A 14,570-nucleotide genomic window follows, 5' to 3' on the forward strand; every position below is an offset into this window, starting at 1 on the left:
TATTTTTGCAAGGCTTCAGATTGGAAATGTTCGGGATGAACCCAAATTAGGAATGAAAAAACATCAAACCCAAACAAAACCAAACTTTCCCCTTCCAAAAAAAAAAAAACAACACCAAAAAAAAACCTCTCCAAAAAACAAACAAGAAAAAAAAGCTAAGAGAAAGTTGTAAATATTGATTTCTTGTGTTTTCCCATAGAGCTGCTGTGTGACTTGGGGACTTTAGTACTTTCTGTGCATTTGAAAATAAAATAAAACAATTTGCCAATTCACAGAACTTGGGGTAGTCATAAATGCATCTGTGGGTAAGAAATATCCATTACTAAATGAAGTTTTCTATGTAAGCCCATTGCATTTCTGTGACGCACACCATCCCTGCACTTGGAGTTTCCTTTTCTAACAGTTTAATGGGCAGCCCAGAGCAACTCCAGGATCAGAGCATGAATGAAAGTAAAAATCTTATCCCAGTTAATTTTCCTGCATAGCTTCACAAGAGAAATTAGTTGCCTTTTTTATCTCAGATGTAGCTCTTTCTCCTTTGAGTGCTCAGAGCCATCTGTTCTTTTCAAAATCTCACTAAATGCCTTTTTCCCATATAAAAATGATGTATAAAAAAGTGCCCAAAATAATTTACTTGTAAGATCTGGGTTTGTCCTCTTGTTTACATTGATCCTAGGTCAATGCCTTAGGTTGTTCTTCACAGAACCAACCAATCAGCCTAGCTCTGGACCAACGACTAAACAGTCAACAAACAGAGGCAAACAGCTGAAACCAAGAGAGCACACAGCACATCAGGGTTCTGGAAAATGGAGCTTTAAATCCATACAGGAATTCAGGTTGTCAATGGACAATCATGTTGTTCTGCACCCCATCTATATGAAGAACCCTTCGTGCAGGTTCCCTGCTTTCTCTTGCTTTTTTCCCACTCTGCTGAGAAGCCCTGAGATTATCCCACAGCAAAAGAACATTTTTGTGAGAATGAATATTTTTGTGGAACATAAATAACTGCTTCACAACACCCCACACTGCACAGGAGTCTTGCTGCAGGAACATAAACCAGTCCACTATCCTAACTGAGGGTGAGTCAAATCACAAGTCCTAAAGTCCTCCAGAGGCAGAACTACTTGCTTTCCTTCTGGCTTATAGCTGGGTTTAAAACCAAATCTAAAGCAAATCTATTGAAAGGAGGTGGAAGTCTCCTAGATGCTTGGGATTTCCCAAGTGCAGAGACATACGTAGAGAGAATACATCACTCCAGCTGTCCTCAGCTGTCTGATGCAGCCATAAGAAATGCCTGCTTGGGTAAAGGTAAGTGCCATGATTTTACATCTGTCCCCAGCAGCTATTGCATGGGCACAAGTTAACCTTTGTCTCAGAAGGTACTTCTCAGCCATTAGCTTGGAATCTCTGTTAATAAATAGAATGGACAGAAAATAAACCCCTACACCTCTCTTTTTCATTCTTTATAAACACTTCCAGTTCATGCTACAGTTTTCCCAAATAAATTGTACAGTTCTGTCATGGGCATAGACACACATAAATTGGTCCAGTAGAATTAAGGATTTTTGGTTTAACTTCAAACAGGTTAGAGTTGAGACTTCTGAGAGAAGCTATCACTTTCAATTTACTGAATGACAGTCACATACAGAATAACAATTTTCTTATAATTAAGCATGACAGCGCCCAGTGCAGCTAGAAACAGGCATTTTTCACAAAAAACCCAGCAAAGGCACTTCTCTCTAGCCCTTACTTTTTTTAAGAGCTAAGCTGTATTGCTCCATTCTTATTCTCAAACAACAGTTTGAGTTCCTGAAGTCCTTATCCATAAAAGCATCTCAAAGCACTAAATTTAGCACTGTTGTACATAAACAAATCCTATTCAGAATTAACTATGGTTTGGAGTTTGGAGCAGTTAAGAGCCAAAATATTTTTTTAAATGATGCTTACATGCTTCTAAATTTGGGTGCTGATGCACAGAATTGGCAATGCCCTGTGTTTAGGATAAAAGAAGGCAGCAAAAGTCATGTGGCACCTGATTCAGTTAGAGATAGTGGCATTTTCTCCATTTTATTCTAAACAGCTGTCTACTAGTCTTTTCCTTCTAAGGTGGTCATCAAGAGAGACTTTGTACAATGTTCTTTCTAGGACATGATTTCTTTGAGTTACTTGAAACGTCCATATTGCAAACAAGGGACCAAAAAAGGTCCTATTTTTCTCCTTTAACTATAGAGGGAGCCATGTTGATTAGCCCACATGGAGGTATCTAAATTGTAGATAAGTTTAGATGGATCTCACCCTGAGGACTGTGGTCGGTCTATACAATTCATGAACAAGATAATATATAATATATGATACATAACCCACAATCAAGATAGTCCATGGAAGAGACTACCAATCAAACACATTTGAAAGGGAGGGCAGACACAGTTGCCATAAGACAGAGAAATAAGAAAGAAACTCACATCTGAAATTGCCAAAATGTAGGCTGATATACAAGAGTGAGGACAGAAGCAGGAGTCCCTGTTCTTGCATTTTTGCTCTCCTCTTTGCCCAAGGGGGAAGGGCAGCTGTGTGCAATAGGGCAGACTTAGAATAGATGCTTATGTCCTACCAGTGGGACCGTGTTCCAGCTTCTAAGACAGCTGGCCAGAGCTGTAGTCCTTACATATTTCCCTGAGGGTCTCACCAGAACACATGATTTAACTGACACTGTTTTATTTGTGTTCCTGTAGGGTTCATTTCTGGGACAGCATCAGGTAATCCTAATAACGTGCTGGAAAAGCAGGAGGTCACATTAGCTGACTGCAGGCATGCTCCGTTTTGTGGTCAATAGAGCATTTTTTCTCATCTCATTTAGGGATCACTTGTTGAATATATGGCGAATACAAAGACCGCATTAGGTTTCCATCAGTAGCTTTTAATTCTCTGCTTACTAGCCCATGGTCTTATCCTGCTTGGGGAGCATATCAGTGTTTTCCTGTCTCCCTTTGGTGGCTCAGAAAGGAAACACTGATATCACTGAGCTCCACATAAGAGAAAGGATTATCTGTGTGTTGCCTTTAGGACAGTAGGCATGGATCAGCACATTGGTTCAGGAAGAAAATGTGGTTAGAAAAAAAATATTTTAGGAAGATGTATTTCATATCCTCCCAGAGACCACATCAGCAATTGTTACCACAGTGTCATTCAGATGAGGCACGGCTTTGGGCTGTATATGTACATGATATGTTTAAAACTGCAGTGAACAAACTAAAAGGTTGTGTGTCAGCCTTCCCTTATGCAGCACTATTAAGGCTGGCCAAGCAGACCTGACATGTCATGAGAATGATGCATGTCTTTGTAGAGTACGTACCGCTACGAGATGGCTGACGTCTTTTAGTTATGCACATGTACAGGGGAGACCATGAGTATGTGTTTTACATATGCTTTACTGACCGTCTCATTTTTTTACCCTACTCAGAAAAGCACCTGGCTATACTTCTGTGGTGCTACTCACCTGCCCAGCAGCAAAAATTCTCCAGCGAGTCCCAGGCGCCTCATAGCCATTAAGAGCCCTCTCACTGTCATGCCTTCACAGAAGCAGGCAACCACTCTTGCCTTGGGCAGGTGGCTTCGAAGCTTTCGCAGCAGCTTGTCAAAGCTCTGTTCACCAGCATTGCTATAGATCTTGTAGGAGTGCGCAATGCAGATCCCTTCCTTGGCCGCCATATCTTTGAAAGCTTCCATTCCACTTTCACCGTAGTTTCCTAAATGCAAACAGAAACACATATGCTTATATTAAATTTTGCAGATGCTTTACTTGCTTTGGAAACAGTAAATATTTTAAAGATATTTTACATGTCTGCACAGAGAATCAGTGTACCAATATTAATAAAATTAGATTTTTAATTAATCTAATTTTCAAGTCAATATCAAATTTTCCTAGAAACCTTGCTTCTGTTTAGGAGCCTACATCCATGTTGAAACCACAGGCTGTTAGGTACCTGTGAGGATCTGGTCAAAAATTTGTACAACAATGTATGTAAAAATCGCAATCTCTTCTGATTCTCTTGCATTGTCTGAATGTGATCAAGTGGTCAGTGGTTTACTTCAGAAATTTGAAAAATATATATTCAGAATAAACTTTTAGGTGTAATATTTAGAATAGAGGCAAAACAAGACAGGTAGTCATGCCAACATGACTTTTTCTATGATGCAAACTGAAAAGGTACAAATATTTAATTACACTGCAGGTAAAAACTTATTATGTGAAGAAAGAACTTCTGGACCATGACTGGCAAAATTGAGGTATTATGGTGATAACAATATTATAGGTGAACTGAATGTACTTCTGTGTTGTTGTTTAAATTAAATCATAGAATCCCAGACTGGTTTGGGTTGGAAAGGAACCCAAAGCCCATCTAGTTCCAAACACCCTGTTATGCACAGGGACACCTTCACTAGACCAGGTTGCCCAAAGCCATACTGTAATGACACCATAGATGGCCACCTGTTTTTAGGTGTGATTTGCCCTTAGTGAAGCCATATTGGCTGTCACAAATCACCTCCTTGTTTTCCAAGTGCCTGTGCAGAGTTTTCAGGAGGATCTGCTTTGTGATTCTGCCAGGCCCAGAGGTGAGACTAACTGGTCTGTATTTCTCTGGCTCTTCCTTTTTTTCCCTTGTTAAAAATGGGGTTTATGTTTCCCCTTTCCCAGTCAATGGGAACTTCACCAGACAACCACAACTTCTCAAATTTGATGTCTATCAACCTAACAGGTTTACTTCAAGCCATTCTTCCCCTATGGGATAAATTGGTAATAAAAATTAATAGATAAGTACATTTAGTGTTCTTTATTCTGCTGCACCGTAAAAAGTCTATTCACTGCCAGGCCTACATAAAAGTCACAGTGCTTAAACAGTGGGTGTACTGATACCACTGACAATCATCCTGACCAGGATTGTCTCTGGTTCCCTGTGCTCCTCCATCTGGCTGTCTAAATCTGTTTCATGTCTCATTTAAATAGGAAGGCCTTTGAGGCAGGAAATCTTTCTCCAAAATACTGCCTTAACCCACCCCCCCCCCAAGTAATTTCCACAGAAACCATCGGTAAATTAATACTACTGAGAGTGTTAATGCTGTTGCAAAGGAGTGCTGATCCTTCACTTCTGTTAGTTTGCAAATGGGAGAATCTATAAGGAAAATGCTTTCTTTTACCAGCACAGTTGCAAGTATATAAGGGGTACTGACAGTGAAAATGCATGTGAAGCAGTGAGAATCAGTACTTGGACTGTAATTTGTTTTTGTGACCTTGGACATCCGAGCCATCAAGCATTCAGTGTGGCCACCCGGGGAGGTGTCCCTGTGGCTCTGGTGCTAGAGTTTAGAGTCTGTATCACACACAGCACTGTGTATGAATGTGAAAATCTGTCTTCAGATTGAAGATCTTACTATTTGAATAACCAAAAGAGACAAAGAACAACAGAGAGGAAATACCATGATCTTCATTTCACATCAGGATTGAATCATGGAGATCTTGAAATTTCAAAATGGTACCCAACCAGAATGTCAACCTGAATGCAGATCTCCTTAGCGAATATGACTTTCATTATTCTCCCTGCTGTGATTAGGATTGATGGAAAAGCCCTTACTATGCAAATCATGTCTGGGCAAAATGTCATAGGATTTTTAAACTCAGTTGATTCAGTGCTTCCTTGGAGTTGTAAATCAGATGCCCAGTGCATCCCCAGTGCATCCCCATAGTTTATGCTCATAAGGGCTGTTTCCTGTGATACATGTGCATCAAGTGATTCCCATGAGATGCTGAAGCAGTTCAGCTAGAGGTCAAAAACGTGGTGTCTCATAAAGGATATATTATATCCTTCAAAGTCAGTCTGAAGGAAAAATAGGGGTCAGTCACATTCAACTCCCACTGGATTCTGAGGCCATCTAAAATAAAATTAAGCTGTTTGACAGGAAGTATACTACTTCATTTAAAACTATTCCCATTTAAGTCAATCTGGATCTACATTAAATATTCTGTTTCTCTTTTCCTAAGAGAAAATAAAAAAGGAAAAAGCCCAACAGATTAAACTTTGCTGTAGAAGATGAAAAATTGAGGAAAAGCTGTTCCATAGTGTATCTCAAAGAGATTGAAATTCTGGAGACTTCATTTTCTGTCCAAAAACTGTCAATGGAAAATTCCTTGCCAGGCCTAATTGACTTACAGAATTGGATCTCTTCAATGTTCCAGATATTGCACTCTTTGTTTGAAAGTGTTATAAGCATACAAACTGTTACCCTGAGGCTTGCTATAAAGCTGAGAATAGGTTTAATTACAATACTGAAAAATAGTAGGTCTTGCAATGAACACAAAGTGCATTAAATCTTTTCCAGTCCAATAAATGTTGCTCTGGCAAAAAGGACATGGTCTTGTCATGTATCAAGACATTTTGGGAAACCATACAGAAAGAAATGTGTCATACAAGATGAAAAGTGTTAAACTACCAAGGCCACTTAGCAAAATGTTGCTTGCTTAACGTTTGGAAGAAAAACATCCTGGCAGTGCAAATCTGAAAGTGAGTGAGTTCTCCAACTGGGAAAACTATAGTTGTATGGTATGAGCTCAAGGGAGATTTGATGAAAACAGAAAGCAGCTTTGCTTCAAGCTGCTCATACAAATACACCAGTGGAGCTCTTGTCATGATCATTGCTGATTAAACTCTACTTAATTAATTATTCATAGCGAATTCCCCTGTTGTGCAAGAGGTTTGATGAGGTATGTATATTTAATTTGAGCTATACTGTAGGGATAATGAACACTCCTGGATGAAAAAAGAAAATCTTTTCTACTAAACTCCTTTACACCACACATTAGGATTAATTTCTTCTGGGCTATCTCTCTTTCTACGTAAACTGGTATTTGTTTGAAGGTATACATACAGCACTGAGGGAATGGGAGAGGGAAATCTGGTGACTATCATTACATAACTTCTCAAGGATGAGATGTGAGGTTCAGATTGGAAGAGCATCTCCATGCTTTCTGAATGGAACTAGGCTCCTCATGGACATTTGATTCTTGAATCGTGACATGTCAATCTGCCACAGCAAGAACAAGTTGCGCTGGAAGAACAGCTCTCACTCTTCAACCAGGTCTGTGACACAAGGAGAAGGATTAGGCCTTGCACACATAGATGAAGAAGGTGAGAACTTACTCAGCCTGACTCAGAGGAGTTTGTAGTTTCACTTCCAGATGAAAATTGACTCAGAACCCCTAAGGTGGAACCAATGAACATCTTCAATGAGTCCTCTGTGATGGAAGCTGTCTACGTCCTGGCAATCTATCCATGTATCTATTTTGTTTCCATTTCTAAATTTAAAGAAAGTTCCTAAGGAAAAATTAATCAGAAGTCAGGGGTTGATTTACTTTTGCTTGTCTAGTTCCAGTTCAAAAGAAAAGACTCAGCAAACAGCACAAGCTGGAGCTGAAGTATTTTCAATTTATGTGCAGCTTGTCCTCCCTCACCAAATTCCATCTTCATTTCAGCATTTGGAAACTGGCAACTCTATATTGCAACTGATTCTGATGTAGGAGGTATCACAATTTGCTACTGGATATTCATCTCTTGAAAGTTTGTCTGTCAGTGGCATAATTGGAGCTGTGAGCTGTTGATAGCTATTGTAAATATGTCCTTTGCTCATGGCAACAACTGGCAGCAGGGTTCTTTTAAAATGCCAGCCTGAATGCTGCATGTTGCCTACCTGAATGTCTGGCCCTAAGCCCAGCTCAAAAGCTACTCCCATATGTCTCTGCATGCTTAAAAAAAAAATCAATTACATCATCATGCAAAAGACTTATCCCTGCTTCAGAACTAGAATTTTGTTCAAAACTCGAGCAAATGCATCCCCACCTACAGACTAACTATAACAATCTGTTAGTTCCACTTTCAATGAATCAGTACTAGAAACTATTAAGAAGCTTAAAAAGAACAGATTGTGCTTTTTTTCCAGATGAAGCTTAATATAGTACAGTACATAATAATGCTTCAATCTGATACAAAAGGGTCAAGCAAACTGCAGGCTGCTCTTCTTGTTCCCTCTGCCCAGAAATTGAGCCAATTAAAGTACATAGGCATAAACTGTTAAGATTTGTAGGTAAGATCAGCAAAACAACAAGGTTTTTAATCTTATTGGAATAAAGAACTATCTTTTCTCCTGCCCATGGATCTTTGGGGGGGTGGTGGGTGTGGGTGTCATACATTTCTATTTTAATATAAGAGCTTTTTTATCATTAGCTGCACATGCAAATTGTTAACATGTAATTGTTTGGTTCATAAGAGAGTTTCAGTGAGTGTAAATGAGAATTAGCCTTTAGGAGAGATGTAGGATGGAAAATCGCTTCTGGCAGTCTGCAGTGAAAATTCACAAAGTAAAGGAAGGGGGGTTCAAGTGAAATTGAAGAAATGCATTATGCCACTCATTTAGCTGGTAATTATCCTACCTATCACAAAGCATATTTATTTAAGCAAGTGCTAGTATCATTTTTATAGACAAGGATAAGCAAAGCACAGAATAATATTCCATGCTGTATCCAAGCCACAAAAAAGAAGCCAAGTCAGGTTGAAATTATCAGTAGATGCTTTGCAATCAATGCAGGGAAAATAGAGCTTCAGATTTTACTAGCTCTCATTGGCATGAATAGGATGAACTTTATCAGAAATACTTTAAAGAATCTAAGGTAGTATAATTTTGAAAATGGATGTGGGAGTAATAGAAGATATTTACAAAAGGCAAAATGTTGGGTGATTACCAGGGTGATCTTCCTGAAAAATCAAAGGTATGGGGGTGTAAAATAGTTTCCCAGAAGAAAATGTTAGAGGGCTCTGGCTGTTACAATTCAAACTGATCATGACAAAATGCCTGTCGTACCTACAACTACTGGTACCCACTGGATTTTGTGCACATTTAACTGCCATGACTGTATAAGCCTTTTAAAGTTTCATCACTACTAAGAATAGGAACATAATACTAAATCTTTTGAGCAGCTACAGAAATCACATGCCACTCATATAACATGATCAGAATCATAGTCTTCCTAGCACAGTTATATCTAATACAGAGTTGTAGTTCTGAAGGGAAAAAATCAAATGAAACCAAATCAAATCAAATCACATGCACCTAGAATTCTGGAGTTGTCTATGTGTGCTAAAAAAAAGAAAAAAAACATATCTGCTTACATTTTATAAACATAGATTGCATTTGAATGATTTTTAAATGGGATTTCATTTTCTATTTTATTTATATATGTATATAAAAATTTTAAAAAATTAAAATAATTTTAAACACAGTCCATTAAAAAATGCTTTCAATAAGAATATTCCACTTAAATATCTCCGACCATATCTTTTTCTTAATAATCACTTGGAGACTGGGTTGTTCCACTTCAATTATCTTGAGTACTGATAGCAACTTCAATGGTTTTGAGCTCTTTATTCGTAAGACTAAATTTGAATATCTGAATTTTATGGGAAAATGTATATGTATGTACACACACATATTTTTAAGGATACCACTTTTTTTGTAATCTAATATCTAACATTCAGAATGTGAATAACCAAATGCTGCTCTGGTGGAAGGCATCATGACTAGGCTTTCCTCAGCATGACACCACATTGTATCTCCAGCACCATGCCTCATATGGAGCCACACATTGAAGCAGCTGTTGTGAAGCTTCTCCATAGGATCACTGCAGAACTGTGGCACAACACACTATGTAGTCAAGATGGAAGACATCTTGATGAAAATATAGCGTGTTCTATGAAATTAGTTTTCACACAGGTGTTGTTTTCTTATGAGGTTATGTTCTTTGATAAGAGTTGTCAAGAAGGTTTTCTGTTGCTCCTCATGAAGAACCCACTGATCATGTTGAGGGAAGGTTTCTCCAAAGTAGTGATTAATCAAGCAAAGCAGACAGGCAGTGTTGGATGGGCTTGGAGAGGTGTCAGAGAACTGGAAACCAAGAAGGGAGCAACAACGGGGCAAGTTATTAATTTAAGAAACCTACCTACTCCATCCTAAAAATTTCTGTACCTGTGTGATGGTTTTGACTGAGAGAGTTAGAAAACTTTAATCTCCTTCTCTGGAGATATTCAAGACCCACCTGGATGCCTACCTGTAATACCTGTCATAGGGTAACCTGCTTTTGCAGAACATCTGCCTGCCCATGGGAAGTGGGGAATGAATTCCTTGTCTTGCTTTGCTGATGTGCATGGCTTGTCTTTTACCTATTATACTGTTACAAGGACTTTTTTCATTTTACTCTTATTTTCTCCCCCATTTTCCCTGCAGGGAGTGAAGGAGCAGCTGTATGGTGCTTAGCTCCTGATGGTGGTTAGACCAATCTACCTTTCTTCAGCCCAGTCTCAGTGTGATTCAAAGCATATGATCTAAGAGTCTTTTATAAGGGTCATAAAACACTGCTGACTGCAGTTAGGACGCTGTACTTAGCTATCTATATGATTATGGGTCTCCATATATCTCATATATCTATTTCATTGAATGTTCTTCTTTTCTATTCAAATTTAAAGCTCTTCGAACAGGATTTATCGGTGTCTAAGTGTTCATAAAGCTCAGACCCAAAAGGATTGCCTATGTCACTGTTGGCTTAATATGTCTAACGTATGTTGATATAAAGAAACATTAGTTGCCATGCCAACATACTGGCTATGAACTTAATTTCCTTCTTCATGAATAGGATTTTTATTTCAGATATTTCACTTTTATATATTTGAGAACAAGGAATGTTTTTATAGTCTCAAAAATATTGGCCAACCAAAAATCCCTGCTTCTAATCCTCTTAAAATTCAATTCAGTCTAATTGAAATAATTTTAAAAATGATCTTACAGTATTTAATTTAGATATTGACCATTAATGTAGACATCATATCACCTTATAGAATGTAAAATAAAATCAAAATATGTCTTCTGAATCAAAAAACTAGTTAATTTTTACTTTAAAAATAATTAACTGTAGTGTTTTTACATTTTAAAGTCTTGAAGCTATTTTCTATAAGGTTTTTAAGTTTCAGTTACCAGGAATTGTCTGAGCAGAGGTTTTAATTTAAATGTTTTTTAACCAGCTCCATTCATTAATCTTTAAGTAAATAATATTTAAATTATTTTAATGAGGTTATATATACAAAACAACAAAATGCACTTAATTAAATTAAATGTGTCCTTTATCTCATCTGAGAGAGATCAGAAGTGTCACTTTGCTAGCAAAACTTCTATGTTCTTTCTCATCTTCTCTTGGCTATTTTGAAAAAATAAATTCACTCCGCTTAAGAAAATGATGACCTAGTTTCACATTTTAATGCACCTTCTCTTCTGTTTATTTTTAAATTATCACTTCATAACTTTAAAAGAAAAATTTTTTTAAGCACTACCGCTATGTGAGAACAGGAAACAGCCTGGAAACAACCTTTTCTGAACACCTCCTTTGATCCATCCTGCTAACTGTCATGACTGCAGCTTTGTGGCCTTGTCCACAGAGCAATGTTTGAAGTCCTCTGCCATGCTAATGTCTGCTAAAGGATTTTAAGCTTGCCAGCTTTTGCAGAACAATGATGCCTTCTCTGACTGCTCTTCTTGCTTTCAGACTGGAGAGATTAACATGTTTCTGAAGTTTATGCTTGTGAAACAGCTTTTTCTAACTACCTGACTCCAAAACATTTCCCTTAGACACTTCCTGTATCATGTCATCATTTCATTAATGAAAGTTCCTAGTGGTCTGCAGGGATACTCTATATTTTCTTACATTTTCATTTAGTGTATACTTTTCATTTTTTGTTTGGTTTTCAGATAGAAATGAGGACACATGAGACTGACAGTATTAGTCTGCAGGCTGTTCCTTTCAGGAGACAAATGCTGCATCAGAAAGGAGAGGGCTTTGGGAACACTTAGGTCTATGATCCTGTATTCTTCAATGTGGGCACAGTGAATTCCCAAGAAGTGCAGCTGCCTGAGGTTTCTTCACTGTTTTTTGGACCCACTCCTAGTTCTGACTTAGGATATTACATATTATGTTTCTCAAAAAAGATGGTTCCTTCTACAAGTGAACAACATCATACTTTAAGAGAAGCTGTGGATGCCCCTGGATCCCTGGCAGTGTTCAAGGCCAAGTTGGATGGGGCTCTGGGCATCCTGGGCTAGTGGAGGGTGTCCCTGCCCATGGCAGGTGGTTGGAACTAAATAGGCTTTGAGGTGCCTTCCAACCCAAACCATTCAGTGATTTTGTGATTCTGTATGTTCACAATCTGCAGCATGCCTTCATGTAATATTAATTAACTCTGCTATGGTTTGTAATTGGTCTTTTCTAAAATCTGCTTGATGTTATATTCTACTCTGGTTGGTAGATGAGTACTACTGGAAGTCACCCAGCAAAAAGAAGCATCATTTAGAGATGAAATAGACTCTGAAGACTTTCAATTAATCTTTTGCGTTTTCTAGTAAGTGCTTCTCTTTCTGCCCTATCTCCTTATGTAAAATGGAGGTAAAAACTTTTTCCTGACAGAAGTGTTATGAGAATAATTGTATTACAGATTGAGAGAAACTCAGATAACTACAGTAATGAGGTCCTTATTTCTGCTGAAAGGACAGAATGAAACCTGATAGTTTTGCCTCAAAAAACCTCACGTTTACTCAGTTGTAACAGACATATAGTGTTTATTAAATCAACAGTCACTCTGTACATCTAACATCTGTTTTAATGATAACACCTTGTATTTCCACAGTAATTGTAGGTGAAAAGCGCGCACTTTAATTCACATTAAATGACTGTGAAAATTCATATTCAGCACGTGCATTTGGGACAAGAGTGGCTTTTGTGACTCTCCCAATCTGCAAACAGGTTGCAGAGATGTTTTGCTTGGTCACTTCTATCACATTACAAGTGATAGGACAATAGGAAGTAGCTTGAAATTGCACCAGGGCAGATTTAGGTTAGATATCAGGAAGAATGTCTATACTGAAAGGGTTGTCAAGCACTGGAACAGGCTGCCCAGGGAGGTGATGGAGTCACCATCCCTGTAGGTATTTAAAGTTGCATGGACGAAGTCCTTAAGGACATGATCTAGAAGTGGACTAGCCAGGGTTAGGCTGTGGTTGGCTTCCATCATCTGAAGGGTCTCTTCCAACACAGGTTGATTCTATGATAATCTGAACTCTGAGAGCAGCGAGGTCTATCAGGTATCCATGAATATTTGGAATAGTAACTGTAAGGCAGATCTATGACTGCATTTCCCAGGAGTGCTTGTCAAAAGATTTTGAAGGGAATAATATAAAGTTTCTTGAGGCATATTAATAATTCTTAAAGTGTACTGTATAGGATAAGAGAACCTATACTGTGTGACTAACTATTTTCTTGGGAGTAGTTTCATTTTAGGAACATGTTGCATAATTGTTTCCTTTTGGTGAATTACAAAAATTATATCTTAGAAGAATATTTTAAAAATGCATTTGAATTTTCCAGAACAGGTGGTTTTAAATATTCCTTGTTGTAATCTGATGATTCTGTTTTCTACCATAATTTTTGTATTTATGGAGTATTTTTGTGCTTGATCTCCAATTAGTTCATGGTGTTTATGAAGATATGGTAGTTTTCTATCTTGTAGCTTGCCTGAGAAGGGCACAATTGAAGGACTATTTCATATCTCTGAATCGTATTACCTCTTCGTATACTTTCGGTATATTTACTTTTTTAACAATCGAACGACACTTATGACTCAAATTTATCTTGTGATCCATTTTAATCTAGAACTTGTTTTCTGCAGAACTGCTTCTCACACAATCATTCCCCATCCAAGCAAAAAGCAGCAAGTTATTGTGTTCTATCTAGTAGCAGCTTCATCCAGCATGATACTGTTTACAGATTTAATAACCACATGATGTTTATCATAATTCAAATCAGTGTTGGAAATATTATTCTAAATGGATATAAGGTAGATCTTTAACAAGGCCACTGAGCTTATGTCTCCTATTGGAAAGCTAACTAGTGATGGCAAAACGATCAGAGGACCTGAAAATCTGTTTGTGAGATGCTCAAGTACAGAGATGATGACCTCTTCTGATGACCTAAACATTGTCATCTATCACCTTTAACTTCTTTCTTAATGATCTGATAAGGGAGTAAACAATGTTAATTCAACTTGCAAATGACGCTGATGTTGAGGATGATAGCTAGGATACAGAAACATTGCAAAGGTTTTTAAAAATATTATTGGCTGGAATAGAAATTTGGGAAAAGAAACAGGTTCATCTTTTCATACTTAAATTAAGAATTCTGAACTGAGTGTAAGAATAAGAACAAATGTAAGAGAGGAAACAGAAAGAAAACAAGGCATAATTGTGCAGATAGATAACAATTATGTAAATATGCAAATGAATGGCTGTATTTTGTTCTATTGGGTTTTAATTGTTAATTTAAATTTTGGGGAAAAAATCTGATTTCTCTTATCCCAAACTGTTTGCAGGAAAATTATTTTTTTCTGGAAATAACCAACCCTAACCTAATTATTTGACCTTTACTCCTCAAA

General features: G+C 37.7%; 1 protein-coding gene across 3 annotated transcripts in view; it reads right to left on the bottom strand.

Annotated features, from left to right (window-relative positions):
- Positions 1–14,570, bottom strand: part of GRM5 (glutamate metabotropic receptor 5) — a gene marked incomplete at its 3' end in the record, with an annotated part of 269,980 nt that overhangs the window by 148,778 nt on the left and 106,632 nt on the right. For all 3 annotated transcript variants that reach the window (XM_084276966.1, XM_084276965.1, XM_084276964.1), the window contains exon 2: positions 3,497–3,746. In XM_084276966.1, coding sequence (XP_084133092.1) covers positions 3,497–3,746 — 250 coding nt within the window. The remainder of the gene's footprint in view (positions 1–3,496; positions 3,747–14,570) is intronic.

Source organism: Gallinula chloropus (assembly GCF_964237585.1).
Source record: "Gallinula chloropus genome assembly, chromosome: 1".
Lineage (NCBI taxonomy): Eukaryota > Metazoa > Chordata > Aves > Gruiformes > Rallidae > Gallinula > Gallinula chloropus.